Source organism: Equus asinus, chromosome 14, assembly GCF_041296235.1.
Source record: "Equus asinus isolate D_3611 breed Donkey chromosome 14, EquAss-T2T_v2, whole genome shotgun sequence".
NCBI lineage: Eukaryota > Metazoa > Chordata > Mammalia > Perissodactyla > Equidae > Equus > Equus asinus.
Genome location: NC_091803.1, coordinates 37,270,249 through 37,293,053, shown reverse-complemented (window position 1 = coordinate 37,293,053; position 22,805 = coordinate 37,270,249). Strand labels below are relative to the sequence as shown.

The following is a 22,805-nucleotide window of genomic DNA, read 5'->3' as shown; positions in this document are numbered from 1 at the left end:
CTCACGCACACGCGCGCACACCCCCCACTGGGCATCGTCCCGCCCGGACCACGGTCTCATGGAAGGAAAGTCAGTCCTGATGACAAGCGCCTTTCATTATTAACGTGACTGCGGACTAAGGGTGGCTGGGGAGCCTGGACGGGGTCGTCGCCTCTCTTGAAACAGTCTGCCATTCTCAGATCTCCTCTCTGATTTTCCTAGTTTTAAAATCTCCCCTCAAAACCTCTCTGGGCGGTTGGTTTACCTTCCAGTTCTGAAATCATAGATTCGTGCTTGTTTTTCAACTTGGTAAGGTTCTTGGCTTTCTCTTCCTCTTCTGCAAGATTTGTCGTTAAGTCACTAATCCTCTCTTCGAGGAGTTTCCGCTCCTTTTGGGGAAAGAAAAAGGAATATTGTTAGCTTTCTCCTGTATCTGTTTCCTTTTTAGTAATTTCTGGATAAACAGTTGAAAGGAAAACTTACACGATAACCAAATGCAAGCTAGAGTTTTAAATGGTAAAGAGAAGTTCCTTGACAACAATGATTTCAAAAGATTGGCCGCTTCTCATCTCATGCCACACCTCGTGTTCCAGCCAATGAGGCCCTCTTTCCCTTCCTACCACACCCCAGCTCTTCCCTGCCTCAGGGCTTTTGCACAGACAGGCCCAGCTTCCTGGGATGCTCCTTCACCGCCTCTCCCTCTAACTGCTCCTCACTTTTCAGGTTTCCACTTAAATGCCACTTCCTCCAGGAAGCCTTCCCTGAATGCCTGGCCTCCGTCCCTTAGTGCTCTGCTCTTACAATATGGTGAACACCTTCTTTGGAACCCTGATCACGATGGTAATTAACGGTTATGTGTATGATTATCTATCTGCCGTCCCACTAGAGTAGAGGCCCCATGAGGGCAGGGTCCTTCACTATGCATTCCCTGCACCCAACACAGGGCATCGCTCACAGCAGGTGACCTGTTGACATCTAGCTCAAAGAATTAAAGGCAGCCCCCCCTTAGTGGGGCTGGTTGGTGGCTACTCACTAGGGTGACATTTTCATACTGCTTTGCCCTGGGAGTTTTCTGGTTTGGGCACTGAAAGTCCAATGTCCCAGAAGGCCCTCCATCCTGGGCAAACCAGGACAGCCAGTCACCCTGGTGCTCACTGGAAGTGGCCCGTGAGAATATGAGTCTCACACAGAATTGCCCACCTTTATACCACTTGGGGTCCCCTTGGTCACTGTGTTTCTGAGACTCGCTCCGTGGCAGCCCTGGTGCTGGGGGACCACCAGGAACCCAGTCCCTGGCACGCCTGCCTCCAGATGGCAGTCACAAGGCCACCACATCAATGCTGGAGGTAACCACCTGCTCGGCCCTCAATACTTCGCATTTGGCTAAAAAGGGAAAGTATCTGGGTCCTCGGCCCTGGCGAGCCTGCTGTTTTGAAGCAGCCGCTCAGCCCCACTCACTTTGGACAGTTTATTGTTCTGATCGTCCATGACCAGGATGTCATCCTCCAGTTTCTTGATCTTGGCCTCAGCCGTGACCTTCTCAAGTTGTAGCTTCTGCCTCGCAGCTTCCTCCTCCTCCAGCTGCTCTTCCAGGTCCTTTTGAGGGGGGGGGGAAGAATCACAGCCTGGGGGCCGGCCCTGCGGCCGAGTGGTTAAGTTTGCACGCTCCACTTTAGTGGCCCAGGGTTCGGATCCTGGGCGCGGACATGGCACCGTTCATCAGGCCACGTTGAGGCGGCGTCCCACATCCCACAACTAGAAGGACCCACAACTAGAATATGCAACTAGGTCCTGGGGCTTTGGGGAGAAAAAAAGAAGAAAGGAAGAAAATTGGCAACAGGTGTTAGCGCAGGGCCAATCTTCCTCACACATAGGGCCTCGCTTCAAACAAAGTCACTCTCACAGAGCTCGGGACTATCTGATACAGAGGCTGGGCCTGATGACCCCCAGTGCTCTGCGGTCCCCTTTCATTGGAAAGAAAAGGTCTGGGTGAGCCACTTGGCTTCACGGAGCCTCAGTCTCCTTGTCTGTAAAATGGGGATGGTAGATAACCACGGGACTTTAAAATATGTGCACAAATGCTTTGACACTCTTCCTTTCAAGAGGTGGAGCCTGACTGCTCTCGCCTTGAGTGTGGGCTGGACTTAGTGACTTGCTCCTAACAAGTAAAATCAGGCGGAAGCGATGGAGTGTAACGTCAGAGATTAGGCGGTAAAGGCATTGTGGCCTTTTCCCCCGTTCTCTGTCTTGATTCACTCCTTCTGGGGGAAGCCAGCGCCATGTTGTGAGGGCACACAAGCAGCTCCATGGGGAGGAGCTGAGGCCTCCTGCCTCCAGCCACGTGAGGGAGCCACGGGGAAGCGGGTCCTCCAGCCCCAGTCGAGCCTTCGGATGACGACAGCCCCGGCTGACATCCTGACTACAACCGCGTGGGAGACTCTAAGCTGGAACCACCCAGCCGAGCCACTCTCAGATTCCTGACAGTGTGAAATAAATGTTTATTATTTCCAGCTGCTAAGTTTTGGGGAGTTTTGTTCTGCTGCAAAAGCTAACTGATACAATTACCCCCACACGGGGTTGCCACCAGGAGACAAGGTGTTAGCAGACGAAAGGCAGGGCGGTGGAACGGAGTGGGCTCTCAAGGAGACCTGTGCGGGCAGACGGCCGTTCCTCTCCAAACCCGTCTCTTTATCTGTCCCACGGGGACACATATCATCAGACGCACCTGACAGCCCTGCGGCGAGGGTCAAGCGATGTGTCAAGCTGCACCGAGGGCAGCCCCTGCGGTGTCTTACCAGCATCTGCTGGGCCATCTTCTTCTTTTCTGCCTGCAGCTGCTGGCCGCGGTCTTCCTCCTCCTCCAGGCGGGCCTCCATCTCATGCAGGATCTCCTCCAGCTCCTGCTTCTTGGCCGCCAGCCGGACCCTCATCTCCTCCGCCTCGGCGTACAGCTCCGTCTCCGCCTGCAGCTGCTCCTGCAGCAGGTTCTTCTCCTCAGCCAGCTGCACGCAGTGGGGTGGGAGGCGGCCGGTGAGCCCCCGAGGAGCAGGCGTCCTGCCCCCTGCAGCCCCAGCCGTGCTCCCGACCCGGTACCTGCGTGTGCTTCTGCTCCAGCTCCTTGAGCTCGCTCTCTGCCTTCTGCTGCCGCTCCTTGATCTTCTGCAGCTCTTCCTCCTTGGCCTGCATTTCCTCCTCCTGCCGCGTCACCTGCAGCAGCGGCTTCACCTGCACGCACACACACAGCCAGCCCATCATTTGTTTTCGCCGCAGGAGGGATACACTCGTAATCAATGTGACCCCATCCCGCAACCCCACGGGGACATTTGGCAAGTTCTGGAGACAGTTTTAGCTGTCGCAGCTCGGGTGGAGGATGCTACCAGCCTCGAGTGGGTACAGGCCAGAGATGCTGCTAAACATTCTAGGATGCACAGGACAGCCCACAGCACAGAACCATCCATCCCAAAATATCCATAGTGCCGAGGTTAAGAAACCCGAGATTAGAGCAACGGAAAAAAGGTGCAAAGTGGAAGGAGAAGGTCTCCGTTTCCCCCATTTAGTCCCATCCCAGAGAGGGAACTGCTGCTGACAAATGGGTATTTCCGTCTAAAGAGAAAAGGAAAAAAATCCCTCACATCTTACGTCCCCAACAAAGTCAGTAGGAGCATGGTTAGCATTTCCTTCCAGTCTTTCTTCCTACACGTTTAAAAAATATACCCAAGATCACGCTGCCCAATTTTCTGTGCTGCTTTTATGACTTAAAGCTACAAGATAATTATCACCCCATGCCGTTACATCATTTTTACAACTTTAGTTTTCGCTAACCATCCTTTTTAATAGTTGAAAAGTATCCCATTGATGGGTGAACCATTATTGAATTGATCGCTCTGCCAGGGCCAGGCAGTGAAATTTTGCTATTGTAAATAAGGCACAATGAACGCCCTTAATTCCTGACTTTCCTTATTTCAGATGGTTTTCTTAGGACAGTTTTTCAGAAGTTGGGTCAATGGGGATGAACTGTCCCAAAATAGCAGCTTCCCCTGACGGTTCTTCACCTGGCTGGCCCCTGACTCCTTGTGTTTGAGGCCCCGCCTGGCGCCAGCAAGCTGCGCATGCGCACTGTGGCTTCCACCACGCGCTTACCCCGTCTGCCGTTGTGTGTTTGTGTCTGTTTATGGGCTCATGGTGTGCACCCCTGACTCGACTAGAATAGTCATGAGGCCAGAGCCCATGGTGTCTGCTCACGGCTGTATCCCCAGGACCCTGCACGTGCCTGGCAACCAGCGGGCACTCGATAAATATTCGCTCAGTGAAAAAGGTCTGTGCCAATTGACACACTCAAGGGCACGAAGAAGAAGCAGCGTCTGTTGTAACAGAGCTGGCACATTACAGCCCCTGACACTGCAAGAACAAGCTGTACCCAGAGACACAAATAATCGATACTCGCCACCACCTGGATGGACCTCCAAGGAATGGTGGTGAGTGGAAAAAGCCAGTCCCCAAAGGTGATGGATATACAGTGTGACTCCATTGACATAACATTCTTGACATGACAGAATTATAGAAATGGAGAACAGAGGCGTGATGGCCGGGCTATGGCGGGAAGTGGGTGTGGCTATCAATGAGCAACATGAGGGGTCCTTGTGGTGACGGGCATGCTCTGGATCTGTATTAAGGTCATGGCTGTAAGCCGCGTGCCAAAGACGGAGGGCCTTCTCAGGCCCAGAGAATTGCCAACGGGCAAGGTTTGATTTCATGCCCTCCGTTGCACGCCCACTGTCAACCATCTCCAGTTCCACATCTGGAGCATCTGGAGCAAGGACCCAAGATTAGGGGCCTGAGAAGGCGGGCGGGTGGGGTGCTCACCTTGGTGAAGAGCCGCCACCACTGCCAGTTACGCAGCTTGAGGTAGGCGGCGCAGTTCCTCTGAATCACCCTCATGGCCGTCAGCTGCTGCTGCCGCTTGGCAAAGGCCCTGGGGAGGGGAGGAAGCCCTGGTTGGCCCGACACACACCTCACCGTGCTGTCCCCAGCATTCTGCCCTGCAGCTTCCTGAGAGCAAGACACGTCTGTTTGGCTTGTGGGTTTGTGACTGGCATGGGGACATCCCCCTTCTCTCCAGCTCAGGTTCTCCAGGAAGCTCAGCATGGGCACAAGTCTGGGCACAGGGCATGCAAATAATCTGGAGGCCAGAGCCTTTCTCAGTAAGCAAGGAGGACCCAAGGCTCACGAGATGCCCTGGACTCAGAGCTGTGGCAAGAATAACACCCAGGACATCACTCTTCTCAGCTACACCGTCCCCAGGGGCAACTGAACACCCCCAGCGGTGCTGTTTCTCCCCAGAGTGGAGCGTCTGCCAAGCCTATCCTTCCTCCATGTGTTTGAGAATCTCAAACCCAACACGGACCAGCTCCCTTCCTACTTGAGGGCTGTTGGGTTTGTGAAACCATAGAACAAGGAGCACAACCCTCTTTTCTCGGCCCGGCTGCCATCTTGGACTTGGATGAACTTGAACAATTTGAAGAATGGCCCCAGTCAGTCTGGAGGTGGGAGGGGTAGTAACAGAGAAGTAAGTTATGACGCTTAAGTTAGGTCTGTCCCTGGATGAAGCTCCCAGATCTGGCCTTGACCATCTTGGGTCCCCTCAGCAGTGAATCAGCTTAACACGATCCAGGCTCTGCAGATGAGCGTGGTCCAAATCTCATAAAAACATCCACCCCCGACAGAGAGCTCCTCTGCCAGCCCCTGCTGTCCTCTCTGGGGTGTGACCTTCCTCGAGGAACCTGAGCCCTCAGCTAGCCCCCAGGCTTCCCCAAAACAGAAGGGGCATCACATCTTCTGAGATGCTGCCTTATGAATCCCACTGGACACGGGGATGGACATACAGCCAAACACCCTTTCCTGAGAGACACGATCACATTCTCACCCTTCTGAAATGCTACCCAGGACTGCTCTCAACCCTTTTCATGCTCCATTTCATCAAGTGCTCATAGACAACTCTAAGAGGCAGGAATGATCATGCTCATTTTCCAGTGGAGAGACCTGAGGCTCAGAGAGGTAGAGTAACTTGCCCAGAGCTCATCAGCAAATAAGAGAAGAAGCCCAGACGAGAACCCAGGTCTAAAACTCCGGAGCCCAGGGCCCTAACTGCTTCCTCCCCTGCCCTATAACTAGCGCATCTGTCTAAAGCGGTAGCATTTCTGCCCCCTCAGGAAGAGGCTTTCATTCAATCAGTGGTGCGGCCTAAAGGAGATGGCCTGTTAAAAGCAGGGAATCTGAACACGAGGCCAGAACCCCCCCAGAGGTCTGTGTTTCCCATCTTGTTTGTGGGCAGGTGATGGTGTGCGGGTCTTTACTTTCTGGCCAGGTAGCCACGACACATGGCCTGGAAAGCCATGATGACATCTGTGATCTTCAAGTCTCGTTCCTCTTCCAGGTGGGCCAGGACCCCGGTCCGGAAGAAGATTTTGCTCTGCCCAATCCTGTACAGGTTGGGGTCGAGTTCGAGGGCTTTGATCTGCAGGAGGAAGGAAGACATGAGGCCCCGGGTTCAGCCATGCTGCATGGCCCAGGGTTAAGCATATTTAAGGAGGGTCCCACCCAGTGCGGCCAGAGTCCCTGGGTTGATTTCTGGGGAGGGTCGGGGCTGGGCTCACCATGAGAATGCAGGCCTGCTTCCCGTCCATGAAGCCTTTGGGGATGGCGTTCGAGGCCAGGATCTCGTAGCTGGAGACACGGGGCAGGAGTCACCGACCGGGCACATCTCCACGATCCGTCCGTCCCTCCGCCCGGCCCCGCTCGCCCACCACCCCTCCCGGGCCTGGCCCGAGCCGGCTCACCGTTGGCGGAACTCTTGGAAGACGATCCTGTTGGGGAAGCCCTGACGGCAGATGCGGATGCCTTCCAACACCCCGTTGCACCGGAGCTGCTCCAGCACCAGAAAGGCATCCAGCTTGCCGGACTGCAAAAGTGGAAAGGCCGGTGGACCCCTGGGGCCTCGGGGAGCAGCACGCCCTGCATCTCAGGCCGGGGTTGTGGGGGGACCCACCTCGCCAGGCACGGGGATCAACGAGGCACCGGGTGAGGTCTCAGCTGAGAGTTCAGGTGCCATCTCTCTCGTACTTGCTACTAACATCACCTCCTTGTCGCCTCCTGCTCCCCTGCTTCCTGTCCGTCACCAGTTCCATGGCTCCTACCTCCCAAATATTCCCCAACCCACCCACTTCTCTCCATTGGCATTGTCACTGCCGTCCCTTTGCCACCATCCTCTCCTGCCTAGACAACCACCATGGCCTCCTACCTGGTCTTTCTACCCCCGTCTTGCCTCTCCCCTCCACCCCCCTCACTGGGTTTCCAAAAACGTAAATCTGATCGTGACATACCCCAGTGGCATCCTATATAAGGGAGGCCAAGCTCTGGTCAACCCACAAGGAGCTCCACGATCCAGCCCCTGCCTATTGGTTCAGCCTCATCACTCCTTATCCCTGCCTCACACCATCTCACATCAACACAAAACCACCTACCCGGCATCTTTGCACTAATGCCCTCATTTATCACCACCACACTTCTGCTTCACCCCCTTCACCAAGTCGATGCCTACTCCTTCTTCAAGTTCACATTCTCTCAGCAGCTCTCTCTGAGCCCTGAGGCTGGAGTGTGAGCCCTGGCTGTTTGGTGTCCTCATAATTGGCACCACCTCACATTACATCGTGCTTATCAGCTTGCGCACTGGAGGATGTTTAGCAGCATCCTGGGCCTCTATGCCCCGGATGCCAGTAGCAGCCCCCTCCCAGTAATGACAACCAGAATCGCCTTCAGACACGGCCAAGTGTCCCCTGGGAGGCACAACTGCTCCCCGTTGAGCACCCCTGCACTAGATTATAAGAAACTGCAGGCGAAGACTACAATTTATCCAGCACTGTAGCCCTAGCGCCTGGCACAGCTGGAGCTCAGTACATAGGAACTGGAATAATGAATGAATGAATGATTTGAAAACCCTGAGCAGCTCCAGGGCTGCAAGTCTCTGATCCATTTTCCTCTCCTCCCTTTGCCACCTTTTGCTTCCAGGTTGGGGAATGGGTACCAAATCAGACAACCTTCCACCCACATCCGATGAAGCCCTTGGGGTGGGGGGTCAGGCTTTCCTCTTGCCCCTCTCCTCCCCTTCCCGGCAGCCTCCTGATGCTGTCCCCAGGGGGAACGTTCTGACCACCAAGGAGCCGGGCGAGCTCCTCACCCTCTTCTCGTGGTTGGGGATGATGCAGCGCACAAAGTTGGGCGTGGTGTTGCGCAGCGTGGTCATCAGCTTCCCCAGCTGCTCTTTGTAGAGCTGCCCCACTGTGCGGAACATGCCCTTCTTGGTCTTGGAGGCGCTGGGCAGTGAGCTCTCCGTCATCTTGGCCATCTGGTCCAGCCCCACGATGCGGTCCACTGTGGGTCACATAAGGGTGGTGTCAGCCTCTGGCCCACTTGGGGGCCCTGCAGCCCCACAAGAGGCCAGAGGACCAGGCCCGGAGGGTGGAGACTGCAGGTTCTCTCTTGGTGGGCACCGTCCCCCATTCCTTCCTCTACCAGCCATTGCCTTTCCTCCAGCAACGCGGAAGGGGAGGCGGAAGGGGATTGCTTTCCAAGTATCATCTATTTGGGAAATCCTGAGAGCTCCTGAGCGACAGAAAGAACAAATTCTCTCTGACATTGTCACAGAGACCTAGGAGTCAGTCCTGCTCTTGCCACTGCCTTGGCCTGGTTCCATTTTGTGCCTCAGTTTCTCCTTCTATAAAATGGAGGTAATAGCATCTACCTTCTAGGGCAGGAATAAGCAAATAAGGCATGTAGAGTGCTTACCTCCCTGCCCACCTTCAATCCTTCAACTACCAACAAATGTTTATTGAGAGCCTACTATGTGCTGGGCCCCGGGGACACAGAAGTGAACAAAACACAGACCCTGTGTCGCCCCTGCCCAGCTCTTCTTCTAATGGAAGAAGATAGACAATGATCACACACATAAGTATACAATATTTTGGGTGAAGAGGTGTGCCTAGAAAGATAAAGCAGGGTTAAGGGGGGAAAGAGAGTGATGGGGGTGTCTCTCTGATAAGTTGATATTTGAGCAGAGACCAGAAAAAGTGAGTGAGTGATCAGGTAGATAGAGAAAATATTCCAAGCAGAAAGTACAGCAAACACTCCGAGGTAGGAATCTGGAATATTAGTAAGTGCTCAACGAAGAGTAGGTGGTGGTATTATTATTAATATTGTTGTTGTTGTTATTATTACCACCACCACCAAGATTCTTTTTCTTTCAGAATGGAATGAGAAACTCCAACCAGCCCAGCAGGTGCTACACATACCAAGCCCAACCCACTGCCATTGCTATGAATTTCCCTTGAAGTACTGCTTTTGCTGCATCCCACAAATTTTTTGATAAGTTGTGTTTCCATTTCCATTTAGTCCAAAATATTTCAAAATTTCTCTTGAGAAAATTGACACATGAAAACACTTCTAAATAGCACATGGGTCAAAGAACAAATTTCTGTGACCCATGTGTTATTTAGAAGCGTGTTTTTTAATCTCCACATATTTGGGGCTTTTCCAGTTATCTTTCTGTTATTGATTTCTAGTTTAATTCCATGGTGGTCTGAGAGCAGACACTGTATGATTTCTGTTCTTTTAAATTTGTTAAGGTATGTTTTACAGCCCAGAATGTGGTCTCTCTTGGTGAACGCTCCCTCTGAGCTTGAGAAGAATGTGTATCCTGCTGTTGCTGGATGAAGTTGTCTATAGATGTCAATTATATCCAGCTGGTTGATGGTGGTAACAAGTTCAACCCCACTGACATTGGACTGCACCGTTTCTGTTCCCTGTACTCAATTAGACTCTGTGTAATAATTTCTTTGCTTGTCTGTGTCTCCCTGAAGACTGTGGGCTCGTTGGGGGAAGGGCCTCACTGAGTTCATCATGAGTCCCAGGGTGAGGCAGACCCAGGGTGAGATGCTGTTCCCCCATCCCGGGGCCTGGCACATGGTTGGCACTCAGTCCATGTTGGCACAGCTGACTTCCACACCATTCCACACCAAAAACAAGGGTGGCCAGTCCTGTAAGCCCCAGGCCCACAGGCTCTGTGCCAAGGACAAAATCTGCTGTGGACACTGAGGTCCAGAAACAAAAGCGGCAAAGTCCACAACCCCAACAGTCATCACAGCAGCCGACGTGTACTGAGCCCCTACTCGGGGCCTGGCAGGTGCTAAGCACGTCACATGGATTCTCTCTTCACTGGTTCTCGGAAGAAACCAAAGCGTGGTCCCCGGGCCAGCAGCATCAGTGTCACCTGGGAACTTGCTGGAAATGCAGATTCTGAGGCCCTGCCAGACCAGCTGAGTCAGGCCCCTGGGGATGTGGCCCAGGGATCCAAGGTTTAACAAGCCCTCCGCGTGAGCCTGGTGCAGCTCAAGCTTGAGCCCCACTCTAATTTTACCCTCCCCAAAATCCTAGGAGAGGTGGGCACTGTTATTATTTTCCTGGTTTTACTAACGAGGACACTGAAGCTTAAGGAAGTCAAGTGACTTGTCCAAGATCACACAGCTAGGACACGGCAGAGACGAGACTGAAGTTAAGTCTTTCTGACTCCAGACGGGGGCACTGTAATTCACCATGCCTCGCTCGCTATTTCCTCCATCAATGCCCTGATCTCAGGACCTTCTCCTGGGGGCCAGGTGTGGGGTTGAGAGGCTCAGGGATTACCTCTCAGGAAGTGGTTGAATGTGTCGACAAGACATCACCAGCACCTGACAACGTTGCCCTCTCCCCAACCCCACAGAGGCCCTCCCCTCCTGAGATCAAGCGTGGGACTCTGGGGCAGTGGAAGGAGGAAAGGACTCTGGGCATCCCCTTCTCCTGCTCCAGCAGGCAGGGCCTTACCGTCCTTCCACAGGTCGGCCACAAACTTGTCCGAGGAGGCGTTGAGGAGGGACGTCACATTGTCGTTCAGCGGGTCCATGTTCTTGGTCAGCCAGGCGCTCGCATTGTAGTCCACCTGCCAAGGACCATCCCACCCATCAGGTGCTCCTGCTTCAGTTACAAAGGGCGGGGCCCAAGTCTCCCCATTTCCCTCCCAGATCTTCCCAGGCCAGAGAGGAAATGACATTAGTGGCTGTCATGATGGAAATCCACAAACACCAGTGAAGAGACCAAGGCCAACAGATCAGTACTTTAAAGGGCCCTGCACACAGTAGGGCATCAGCCAATGGCAGCCATTGCTGGCAAGGCCTCATCTCTATTCCTTGCCTCCTTCCAGCAAGCCTTTTCCAGCATCCTCCTTTCTCTAGAGGCCAGAATGGCGCCTGGGATTTCCGAAAGGTGAAGAGCTCCACTCATGGCAAACACCCTCCCTCATACCCAAAGTTCTCCTCTCATGCAGAGAAAGCCTGACAACAATCTTAGTTTTTAAATCAAGTTTGGGGACTCTTATCCCTTCTCCAATGATGGAGATTTGAATATATGGATGTACAGACAAAGGACATATATGGCTTTTTAAATTCCCAACTTGAACACTGACAGTGACCAAAGCTTTAATTTTATTATTGTGACTATGAAGTGAAAGGAACAGGTAAAATAGCTCTCTGGTGGGATATTATGGGATGTGGGTTGTTATGGTGATGGCCAGGCCTGATCTGAGAGGGGACTGGAAAAAAAAACAACTTGTAAAGTGGGGAGGAGAAAAGCGTTTCCTCTATGTGCTTAAGGAACAAATATATACTTCCTTGAGTATAGGGTGAGAGTTGGCAAATTTTTTTGGTAAAAGGCCTAGACAGTAAATATTTTCAGCTTTGCAGGCCATATGGTCTCTGTTCCAACCGCTCAACTCTGTAGCACAAAGCAGCCGTGGACAATATGTCAAGGAATGGCACAGCTGTGTGCCAATAAAACTTTATTTACAAAAATAGGCTGTGTGGGGCTGGCCCTGTGGCCAGATGGTTAAGTTCAGCATACTCCACTTCAGCAGCCTAGGTTCAGTTCCCAGGCACAGACCTATGCCACTTGTTGGTGGCCACGCTGTGGTGGTGACCCACATACAAAATAGAGGAAGATTGGCACAGATGTTAGCTCAGGGCAAATCTTCCTCAGTGAAAAAAGATGAGGATTGGCATAGATGTTAGCTCAGGGTGAATCTTCCTCAGCAAAAACCAAAGAACTAAAAACAGGCTGTGGACCAGATTTGGTGCATGGGCCGTAGTTTGCCTATCCCTGGTTTAGGGCAATGCCTATTCCCATGATGCATTTGGGATACTGGGGAGTCAATAAAATACCCTAAAATTCTGTAAGCTAGGTGAAGGTATGTCTTTTCTATATTATCCAGGACACTCAGGAGCCAAAGGGGAAGGTGCTGTATATTTATAGCCATCACAGGATGATGATGATGAAGGAAGAGGAAGAGGAGAAGAGGAGGATGATGACAACCATCCCAGATTTTCCTGGACAGCACAGGCTGGCAATGGCAAACCCAAGGCCATGATAAGGGAGATTCTTGTTGGGTCCAAGAGTAGGGTTATTGGCCACATCATTCCAGTTGGCCCTTCCTGTTGGGTTTAATTTGTAGCAGGAAGGATTCGGAGTCTGTACAAGAAAGAGCTGCCTGAACACCATGGTTGGAATATGTTATAGAGACTAATACATACGTATCTCATCCTTTACAGATGCTTAGACAAATCGCGCATAGAACTTGGTTGGGATTCGATTTACACCAGACACCTCTGGGTTCTGCCATTCCCAAGTTGTTCCTACTCTGAGCATCCTGCCTGGGTCCCCGGGGACACAGAGGGCCCTGGGACCTGTGGCTGGTACCTTCCCGGCATAGTGGATGATGGAGAACTCGGTTTTGTCCTTGAGCTGCTTGGGCTTCTGAAACTTGGGGTGGTTGCCCTGCTCCGTGCACAGCTTCTCCACGAAGGACTTGTCAGTGGCTTTGGGGAACCAGCACTCCTCATCCAGCAGGGCCAGCACACCCGGAGGGTTGTTCTGTGGAAGACAAGTAGGGCACACACGATCACAGCAAGGCAGGAGGGCGCCCTGCCTCAGACTCACCGGGAAGAGCTGGCCACCCAGACACTGGCAGGGGCAGCCTCCAGCTGCCTCTGGACCAGCTGCCAATGGACCAGCATCTGAGATGGACCGGCAGGTACCAACAACAGGACATATGTTTGCTGCTGCCCCCTAGCGGGCAGCACACACACAACATCACAAAGACGTCACACTTCTTGCATCATTGCTGTGCATATAAATTCGCCTCAGTGTTCCTCTTAGGAAAGCGCTTCCCTGTGGCCGAGACAGTCTAAACTAAGGTGTCCGGAGCACCACCAAATTTACACATGCCACTCGCTCCCCTGGAACGGTTTCCACTTTTTGGACTCAGATCAGAGAAGCATTTCTCAACTGCTCTGTGCAAAGCAGGCCTTCCTAAATCACTCCCCACGTTGGCCTTGTCAAGGGTTTGAGTTGCGTTATTTGTGTGTCTGATTTCACTGTCTGCCCTTCCAGGAGGCCAGGGACTATGCTCATCTCCTTTGCGGTCACATCCCTAGCCTCTATGGGGGGGAGCCCAGCACATAGCAGGTGCTCAGTAAATAGTCATTCAACAATCATTTATTGTGCATCTACTATGGGTGTGGTTCTAGGATTTTGGGATGCATCAATGAACAAGACAAAGACCTGTGCCCTTGGGAATGAATGAATGGAAGGAAAGAAGAAAGGGAAGGAGGAAGGAAGGAGGGAGGGAGAAATTAAAAAAGAAAATGCCTTTGATATTAAAATGTGGGTTACAGGAAAGTGTGATTGAGTTCGCAGGACTCGGGCTGGGGGCAGCCGTGCACACGTGGACAGGGCGGGGTCCCCGGGCCGGCTGAAGGCAGCCGCACACGCATGCGAGTGCGAGGGGGCCCCTCACCGGCCGCTCAATGAGCTCGATGCAGGGCTGCAGGTCGAGGCCGAAGTCGATGAAGTTCCACTCGATGCCCTCGCGCTGGTACTCCTCCTGCTCCAGGATGAACATGGTGTGGTTGAAGAGCTGCTGCAACTTCTCGTTGGTGTAGTTGATGCACAGCTGCTCGAACGAGTTCACCTGAGCGCACGACACCGGGGGGGCCCAGTGAGCATCTTGGTACGGAGTCAGAGGACACGGGGGTCCCGGGGGAGCCCCACCCTGGAGAAAGCCCCAGGCTCTTTGCACAAGAGCTTGTTCCGCCATTTGGGTGCCCAGAGAGGGCGTAGCCCCAGCAAAGGCTGTCTAGAGTTCACGAGGGCTGGCTGTTCTCATGCCACGTGGCCCATGCACGCTTTAAGCTGCTTATCCCCTCCATCTGCACAATGATGTAGATAGAATACTGCGTAAGGTATTTTTTCACTCCCATTCTGCAGATGTGGAACCTGAGGCTCAGACAGGGAGTGATTCCATAGTAAATTTTGGAATATCTGTCAATCTCAAGACCTTCCCTTTCACTGAGAAATTCCCTCCAACTTATCATGGGGGTGGGATCCAGTAGCCATGTTTACGTTACACGAAGCACTGCCCCACCCTGGAAACAGCGCTTGGCTCTGAGGGGACCATGTGGCCCAACTCAGGTGAGTCAGCGTCAGTGAGACCCAACTTGAAGATTTTGGTTGGAACTGTTGGAAACACTTGGAACTGGCTGGAACTGCCAGGGTTGCAGCTGTGGCAGCCATCTTGCCACCATGAGGGAAGAGCCTGCTTGAGAATGGAGCCAATGTGGAGAGGGGCAGAGAGGGAGATGGCAGGAGAGCTGGTCCTGCCTGGTGAATCCAGCCATACCTCCGGCCTTCTCCATTTCACAGGCCAGTACATTCCCTGTTGGATTTCTGTGTCTCACACCCCCAAAGACTTAACCTTAACTAGACTGCCTCCTACCCTATAGCGGCCCCCTGCCTCCCTTTCTCCAAAATAATGGTTTCTCCAAGAGGAGGCTTCATCCCAGAGAACCAGGACCATGGCTGTCACGATCCCGCCAGGCTGTACCTCAAAGATCTCAAATCCAGCGATGTCCAGGATGCCCAGGAACGAAGCCCCTTGCCGGTGGGTCTTGTCCAGGGCCTTGTTCACGCGGGTGAGTATCCAGCGGAAGAGGCGCTCATAAGTGGCCTTGGCCAGAGCCTCTACGGCAAAGTCTGCCTGCAGGGGGCGCGAGGGAACACGGTTATGCCCAGGGGGCTGCATTTTCACACGAGCCCAGCTGGCGGCTCTGATTTTTATTCTTCCCCTACCTACAACCCTTAAAAAACAAATAAAGGAAATGACACCATCTCTACAACCAGCAGAAAAGTAGCAGTGAGGGATAGAGCGGTCAGACCTGAGGAAGGACCATGTGGATAAGTAAATACTTCCATCCCAGGGATCACTGAGAGGTGGCCAGTCCTACCTCTAGAAAGGGCACACAGTCATTTCCAAAGATACAGCTCTTAGATCAGACCTGGTACCTACAGCTAAGAGATCAAGGTGAGGTCGCGAGTGTGGGACTCTGCTGTTCTTGGTCAGTGTTGCATCTTCAAAACCTGACATGGAACTTTGAATATTCTAGTAGTAGATAGATGAGGGATAAAGAGATGGATGGATGAATAATAAGATCAGTGGGCGGATGGATGAGCAAATGATGGATGGATGGGTGGGTGGATGGATGGACAGATGGACGGACGGATGGATGGATGGATGGGTGGACAGACAGATGGAAGGAAGGAAGGAAGGATGGATGGACGGACGGATAGATGGAAGGAAGGAAGGACGGATGGATGGATGGGTGGATAGACGAATTGATAGATGGATAGATGGATGGAAGGATGGATGAATGGATGGATGGCTGGATGGCTGGATGGATGATGGATGGATGGATGGATGGGTGGATAGACAGATAGATGGAAGGAAGGAAGGATGGGTCGGTGGGTGGGTGGGTGGGTGGATGGATGGATGGATGGATGGATAGACGAATTGATAGATGGATAGATGGATGGATGAATGAATGGATGGATGGATGAATGGATGAATGGATGGATGGATGGATGGATGGATGGATAGATGGATGGATGGATAGACGAATTGATAGATGGATAGATGGATGGATGGATGGAAGGATGGATGAATGGATGAATGGATGGATGGATGGATGGATGGAAGGATGGGTGGATGGATGATGGATGGATAGATGGATGGATGGATGGATGCATGGATAGATGGATGGATGGATGGATGGATGGATGGGTGGATAGACAGATAGATGGAAGGAAGGAAGGAAGGATGGGTGGGTGGGTGGATGGATGGATAGATGAATTGATAGATGGATAGATGGATGGAAGGATGGATGAATGAATGAATGAATGAATGGATGGATGGATGGATGGATGATGGATGGATAGATGGATGGATGGATGGATGGATGGATAGACGAATTGATAGATGGATGGATGGATGGAAGGATGGATGAATGGATGGATGGATGGCTGGATGGATGGGTGGATGGATGATGGATGGATAGATGGATGGGTAGATGGATGAATGGATGGATGGGTAGATGGATGGAAGACTCTGCAGGAATAAACGGTAAGTGCGGGAATAAAAGGCAAGTGCAGCTTTACCTGTTCTTTTGTTTGAGCTTTCTGTACCACATCCCGTCCGACTTTGATACGTGGGGTCAGGATGGATCTGGTGAAATCCGTCACGTTAATTCCCATGAGGTGGCAAACTTTCTGAGCAGCTGGATGGAGAAAAGAAGCATATTAAGTCTATCACGAAAGAGAAGGCTTGGGAAGGAAGCCACACCACATGGGATATTTGTGATCTGTGTATGCACTAGTTTTGTTTTTGTTTTTTTTTTTTGGAGAGATGGAGCATGATGGTAGTGAACACAGCATGAAAGTGTCCTAGAAACTGCTGTCATTAGTGACCTCACCCCCAGTGTTTTGCTAAGAGGCAATGACGGGGGTAGGATGAAGGTCACCCCAACTGGGGGCTTAGGATCAGACAGTTCCAGGTTCAAGTCCTTGCCCCCTTCCCACTCCCTGGCCATGGGATTTTGGAAGAGCTATTTAACTTCCTAGAGTCTCGCTTTTGCCGGCTTATAAAAAGGGTCAGCTATTTGGTATCTCATTAGGTTGTCAACAGGATTGGTGACAAGTACCTGTGTTATCTGGCATGGACGCCTGGTCTGTGTTTCTCTCCTTCTTGAAGACAATATTCCCAAGCTGCAGGACGGACGACACCACCCTCAATATGGCTGAGGTGAGGAGAGAAGAGCAGATAAGACACAGACATCAACATCAAGGTGGTCGGGAGTGGGGGTGGAGTCTAAAAGTCACTGGGGACCCAGAGCAGCCTACATCTTCCCCCTAAAGAGACTCAACGCTCAGCTTTTAGGAGAAACCCAGACCACCCCACTCCCTGCTAATGGAGGAGAAAACCTGGCCGGTACAGGGAGGGTGGGCAGAATATTTTCAGATGGTTGCTGAAAACCTCGTGCGACAATGGAATGCTATGCGGCAGAGGTGGGCAAACTGCAGCCAAATTCGGCCCTCTGCCTGCCATTGTTAATAAAGTTTTATTGGAACACAGCCATGTTCATGCACTTACATATTGTCTATAGCTGTTTGCGCGCTGTGATGGCAGAGCTGAACGGTTGTAACAGAAACTGTATGGCCCGCAAAGGCTAAGATATTTACTATCTGGCCCTTGACAGAACATGTTTGTCAATCCTGCTGTGTAGTATTCAAGGAGAATGAATGATTCACAACTATAAACCACAAAACTGTTGTATGCCACAAACACAAATGCTGAACAAAAGTCACCAAACGCAAACAAGAAAATACGATCTAAGTCCATTTATAGAAAGTTCAAGAAAAGGCAAAACTATGCTGTTAGACATCAGGATGATGGTTACCTTTGTTTAGGGGAAGCTACTGGAAGAAGCATGAGGGAGCTTTGGGGGGCTGGTGGTATTCTCTTACTTAAAATGGGTCTAGTTTGTAAAAATTCATCAAACTGTAGTCTTACAGACAATTTACTAAATGCAAGTTATATGTCAATAAAAGCTATTTAAGAAAAACAAAAACCAACCCTGTGCTTCCTAATGTACACTGGCTGGGTGTGCAAGATGCTCACATAAGGATGAAGAAGGGGAAATTTTATCCCACTTGTTGTCCAGGTGTCTCCAGACAAAACACTGTGTTCCCAGACCTGTGGGATCCTTCGGACTCCGTACTCAGCCCCTGCTACTGTTAGAATGGTTTCCGTGTGTGAAATGCCCACGAGACCGTGAGTTTCTGGAGAGTGGGAGAGTGTCCTATCATTTGTGTATTCCCAAAACTAGTGCAGGGTCCAGCCACACGTGGGGAGGGAGGGAGATGGATGATGGATGGGAGATGGATGATGGAAGATGGATGAAGGATAAATGAATCAATGGATGGACTGATGGATGGATGGACAGATGGATGGATGGACGGATGGATGGATAATGGATGGATGGAAGGAAGGAAGATGGACAAATGGATAGATGGATGGATGGAAGATGGACGGACGAAAGATTGATTAATGCAAATACCTGGCTTTAGATTCCCTCAGGTGCAAACCACCTAGGATTTCCAAGAAGAAATCGCTGTGCTCTAGGAACAAAGCACAGAGATCCCAACCTTTTCTGGTTCCCCAGGCCAGACTAGGCGTGTCAGCCCTTCACAACAGCTGCCCTCACACCTCAGGGACTCTGGCCCAGCTCAGCAGCAGAACGGTCCAGCAGCAGGCTGACCATCCACCCGTCTGCTCCCACCCCCCATTGCAGAAACCCTTCCCCCCAAAATGAGCAAAGTTGCTATTGACAGGACACAGCTAAGGCAGTTTCTTTTAACAATAACATCTATGAAAGGGGCTTTGTAAACTGTCAAGCGCTATGCACACGGTTTTTAAACTACGAGACGAAACTGGGGATTGCTGAAGTGCCTGCAGAGCCCAGGGATGCAGGCTAACGCAGGGTTTCTCACCCTTGGCACTACTGAAATTTGGGGCCAGATAATTCTGTGTTGAGCTGGGCGGGGGCTGGTCGGGGGGGCCTGTGCATCATTGCAGGATGTTTAGCAGCATCTCTGGTCTCTAACCACTAGATGTCAGTAATGTTTCCCCCTCCTGAGTTGTGACAACCAAAAACGTCTCCAGACATCACCAAAAGTCCCCTGTGGCGGGCCAACTCCTTCCTGGTTGAGAACCACGGGTCTACGTGAATGAAGCTGACAGATGGGGACTGTGAGGACCCCTGGGGGCCATAACCTCACCCGAAGGCGGACAGCTGCTTCTCCCATCGTGGCTACAGGGGAGGGAAGCCCAGTGCTGCCAGACTTCTGATTTTTCCAAAGATGATGGAAACCCAGACTTTTGTGTGAAATCCACCCACGTTGAAATGCCGGGAGCGAATTAAAAGAAAACTTCCAAGGCTGCGGAGGCCAGACTCTCCTGTGGGCTCAGGAGTTTGTACTTCCTGACATTGAGAACGTGAGCACGCGAGAACGGCCGCCACTCCCCGGCCACAAGAGACGAACCAGCTGAAAGAGCCAGTGGACAGCAGAGCAGCCAAGTGGCAGGGGCTACACAAATAGCGAGGGTGTCTGGGGCAGTGGTGGGAAGCAGACACTCTGGAGTTAGAAAACCCCAGCTTCATCTTGCTGGGCCTCAGTTTCCCTCCCTGAAAAATGGAGATGGTAACAACAGTACTTGCTTCGTGAAGTTTATGTCAGGAGAGAGGATGCAGCGAGGCACCTGGCCCAGGGGGTGCTAAATAGTGGTAGCCGCCTGTAGTGGGGCTGAATGGGGGCTCCCAAAAGATACGTCCATCGGAACCTGTGAATGTGACGTTATTTGGGGAAAAGATCTTTGCGGATGTAATTAAGTTAAGGCTCTCACGTGAGGTTATCTCGGATTAACCTGGCAGGCCCTAAATCCAATGAGAAGCATCTTGATAAGAGTGTAAAGAGAAGACACACACAGTGGAAGGGGATGTGACAACAGAGGCAGAGATCAGAGTGATGCGTCTAACAAGCCAAGGAAAGCCCAGGGCTTCCAGCAGCCGTAGAATCTAGGAGAAGGGCCTGGGAAGCACTCTCCCTCAGACCGTCCAGGAGGAACCAACCCAGCCGACACCTTGATCTGGGACTTCTGGCTGGAGCATGGTGAGAGAATAAATTCTGTTGTGGTTTTTTGGGTTTTTTTGAGGAAGATTAGCCCTGAGCTAACATCTGCTGCCAATCCTCCTCTTTTTGCTGAGGAAGACTGGCCCTGAGCTAACATCCATGCCCATCTTCCTCCACTTTTATATGTAGGACGCCTACCACAGCATGGCTTTTGCCAAGCGGTGCCATGTCTGCACCAGGGATCCGAACTGGCGAACCCTGGGCAACCAAAGCAGAACATGCGCACTTAACCGCTATGCCACCTGGCCGGCCCCAAATTCTGTTGTTTTAAGACACCAAGTTTGTGATAATTTGCTACAGCAGCCACAGGAAACTAATAGGCCATCCTTATTACTGAGGACTAGGAAACAAGGTTTCCCAACATAAGGCACATGGGCTGCCAGGGGTACACAGAATGGATGACTTTAGGTGGAATGAGAAACTTTGAAAACATGCTAATAGTTAGGTATTTATTCTAATTTATTAGAAATAGTATAACCAGGGCATACGATTAGTGATTTTACAGACCTTGTTGTTTAGGACAAAGCCCAGAGTGGACAGGGCTGTAGAAATCCATCCTATATATAAAAATATTCTGCCATGGTAATACAGATGGAACCGGAAGTGACATCAATGGCAAATGACTGAAGTCTGGGGAAAGGATCTAGTCAGTCCCTGGGAAGGTTGGAGTACCTGGGGGCTGGAGCTAGCTGCCCGGTTAACTCATATCCTGGCCCTGTTCCTAGCCGCTGTGTGACTTCAAGTCAGGTATTAGCCTCTCTGGGCCTCCGTTTCACCCTCTGAAGGCCCATGAAAACATTTAGCTCACGGGATTGTCATGAGGATTAAACACATAGCACTTAAAGAGGGTCAGCGCTCAAGAAACAGTGGTTGCTATTATGTCCTTATTATTACTCCAGTCCTACATTGCTACCAGCTCTCTGGGTGACATCTCCCTCGCCGAGATCCTGGAAACAGAGGGGACGGGTTCCCTGGAGCCTCATGAAGGTCCAGGGCTTGGGGCCTGACTCCCCACGCCCCCCATTCTCCGTCAGCCTCTTTGTGGTGGACTGGGAGTAGCTCTGTATTTATAACCAGGGGAGGTACACACACTGGCCTGAGTACGTGTCTCATGGGCATCAGGCTTTGCACAGCCTCATCTTAATGCTTCCTCTGTCTGCGTTCCATCTGCTCTATTATTTACTTAACCTTTTTCTTTACACCCACTCGCTTCTCTCTCCTTAGATTTACTTTAACAGGAAATTTTACCTTAAGTGAAAAATCAGCTTCCGTTGCCATAAATAGATGGCAACTATAAAAATAAATACAGGGAAAAGAAGCAATATTATCCAGTTCCAGCAAGATGCTGGGGCCTGCCCAAGGCGCTGGGCCTGGGCTCCGCTCTGTGGTGAAAGGGAGGTTAGCAGCCACAGAGGGCTGCAGACCTGGTAGGTGCTAACTGTCGCTCTCTCTCTGAAAGTCACCAGAACCCAAAGGCAGCAGAGAAGGGAAGGCCATCTCCTGGTGGGATTCTGCGTCATTTATGGCCCAGCAACGTGAGTCCACATTTTAGAACATACTGGGCTCTTTCCAGCCTTGGTTTCCAGGCTTTGGTTCTGACATAGATCTTTAAAGGAGTTTAAAGGACAAAAACCACTTTCCCAGACCAAAACAGAGCACAGTGAATCATAAAATGGGGCCTGGGAGGCCATGGAACCCAAGAGTGAGTCTCAGCTCCACCAGCAACTCGTTGCTGTGTGTCCTTGAGCAAGCCCCTTCACTTCTCTGTGCCTCAGTTTCCCCATCTGCAAATTGGGGATGACAATGACCACCTCGCGGGTTGCTGCGATATCAAGGAATGCTTATAAAATACTTAGCATGTTGCTTTGCACCTGATGTCTTCACTGTAAAGACATTAGAAACATTTCCACATCAGTCAGTGTTCTTCTAAAACAATGTAAAAGGCCTCGTTTTCTTTCATAAAGTCAAACGATAATTTCATAAGTCCCCTACTGATCTACATTTTAGTTTGTTCCAGTTTTTCATTATCTAAAATCAAACTACACTGAACATCCCGGGACGTTCAAAAAGAAAAAAAAAAAAAAGGGGGGAGGACTAAGCAAATGCAGGCACGTGGCAAGTACGTAATCATCAGTTGTATTTTTTTTTTAAGCAAAGATTAGAAGCAAAACTGACTCGTGTCCCAAATGAAATGAATCACTCTGGGAAAGCCTATGACATCAGGAAGGGATGCCGTTAGTGCTGGATTCTGACGTGGGACCCCGGCCAAAAGCCACAAACACCGTCCATCTGTCAACCGACCCACAGAGCCTTCTTTTTCTGGGTCCCGAGTTATCTCGGGAGGAGCTGCCCCTCCCCACACGCCGCATTTCGGCGACTTCGTGCTATTCTGGGGCTCCGGCGGGCGTGGGCGTGGGAAGGAAGAGAAATTTTCCGCAGTCTTATCTTGGTGTTCCCAAAAGAGATTAACCTTGAACCCTGGGGCACATCTAACCAGAAAGAGCAGAGTTTCTCAAAGCACAGTGTGGAAACCAAGAATGTCTCTTTGTGCTGTCCTGTTCTCAGGACCAAAGGTGGCTCTTGGTCATCGATTGATGACATTGATCAAT

General features: G+C 51.3%; 1 protein-coding gene across 5 annotated transcripts in view; it reads right to left on the bottom strand.

The window, feature by feature from the left end:
* Nucleotides 1-22,805, bottom strand: part of MYH11 (myosin heavy chain 11) — a 118,306-nt gene that overhangs the window by 24,181 nt on the left and 71,320 nt on the right. For all 5 annotated transcript variants that reach the window (XM_014837608.3, XM_014837605.3, XM_070484873.1 and 2 more), the window contains 15 exons: nucleotides 17,148-17,243; nucleotides 16,606-16,724; nucleotides 14,999-15,151; nucleotides 13,913-14,086; nucleotides 12,814-12,987; nucleotides 10,891-11,005; nucleotides 8,213-8,406; nucleotides 6,816-6,937; nucleotides 6,633-6,702; nucleotides 6,333-6,493; nucleotides 4,843-4,951; nucleotides 3,073-3,204; nucleotides 2,775-2,981; nucleotides 1,438-1,575; nucleotides 245-368 (listed from right to left, as the gene is read on the bottom strand). In XM_014837608.3, coding sequence (XP_014693094.1) covers nucleotides 245-368; nucleotides 1,438-1,575; nucleotides 2,775-2,981; nucleotides 3,073-3,204; nucleotides 4,843-4,951; nucleotides 6,333-6,493; nucleotides 6,633-6,702; nucleotides 6,816-6,937; nucleotides 8,213-8,406; nucleotides 10,891-11,005; nucleotides 12,814-12,987; nucleotides 13,913-14,086; nucleotides 14,999-15,151; nucleotides 16,606-16,724; nucleotides 17,148-17,243 — 2,088 coding nt within the window. The remainder of the gene's footprint in view (nucleotides 1-244; nucleotides 369-1,437; nucleotides 1,576-2,774; nucleotides 2,982-3,072; nucleotides 3,205-4,842; nucleotides 4,952-6,332; nucleotides 6,494-6,632; nucleotides 6,703-6,815; nucleotides 6,938-8,212; nucleotides 8,407-10,890; nucleotides 11,006-12,813; nucleotides 12,988-13,912; nucleotides 14,087-14,998; nucleotides 15,152-16,605; nucleotides 16,725-17,147; nucleotides 17,244-22,805) is intronic.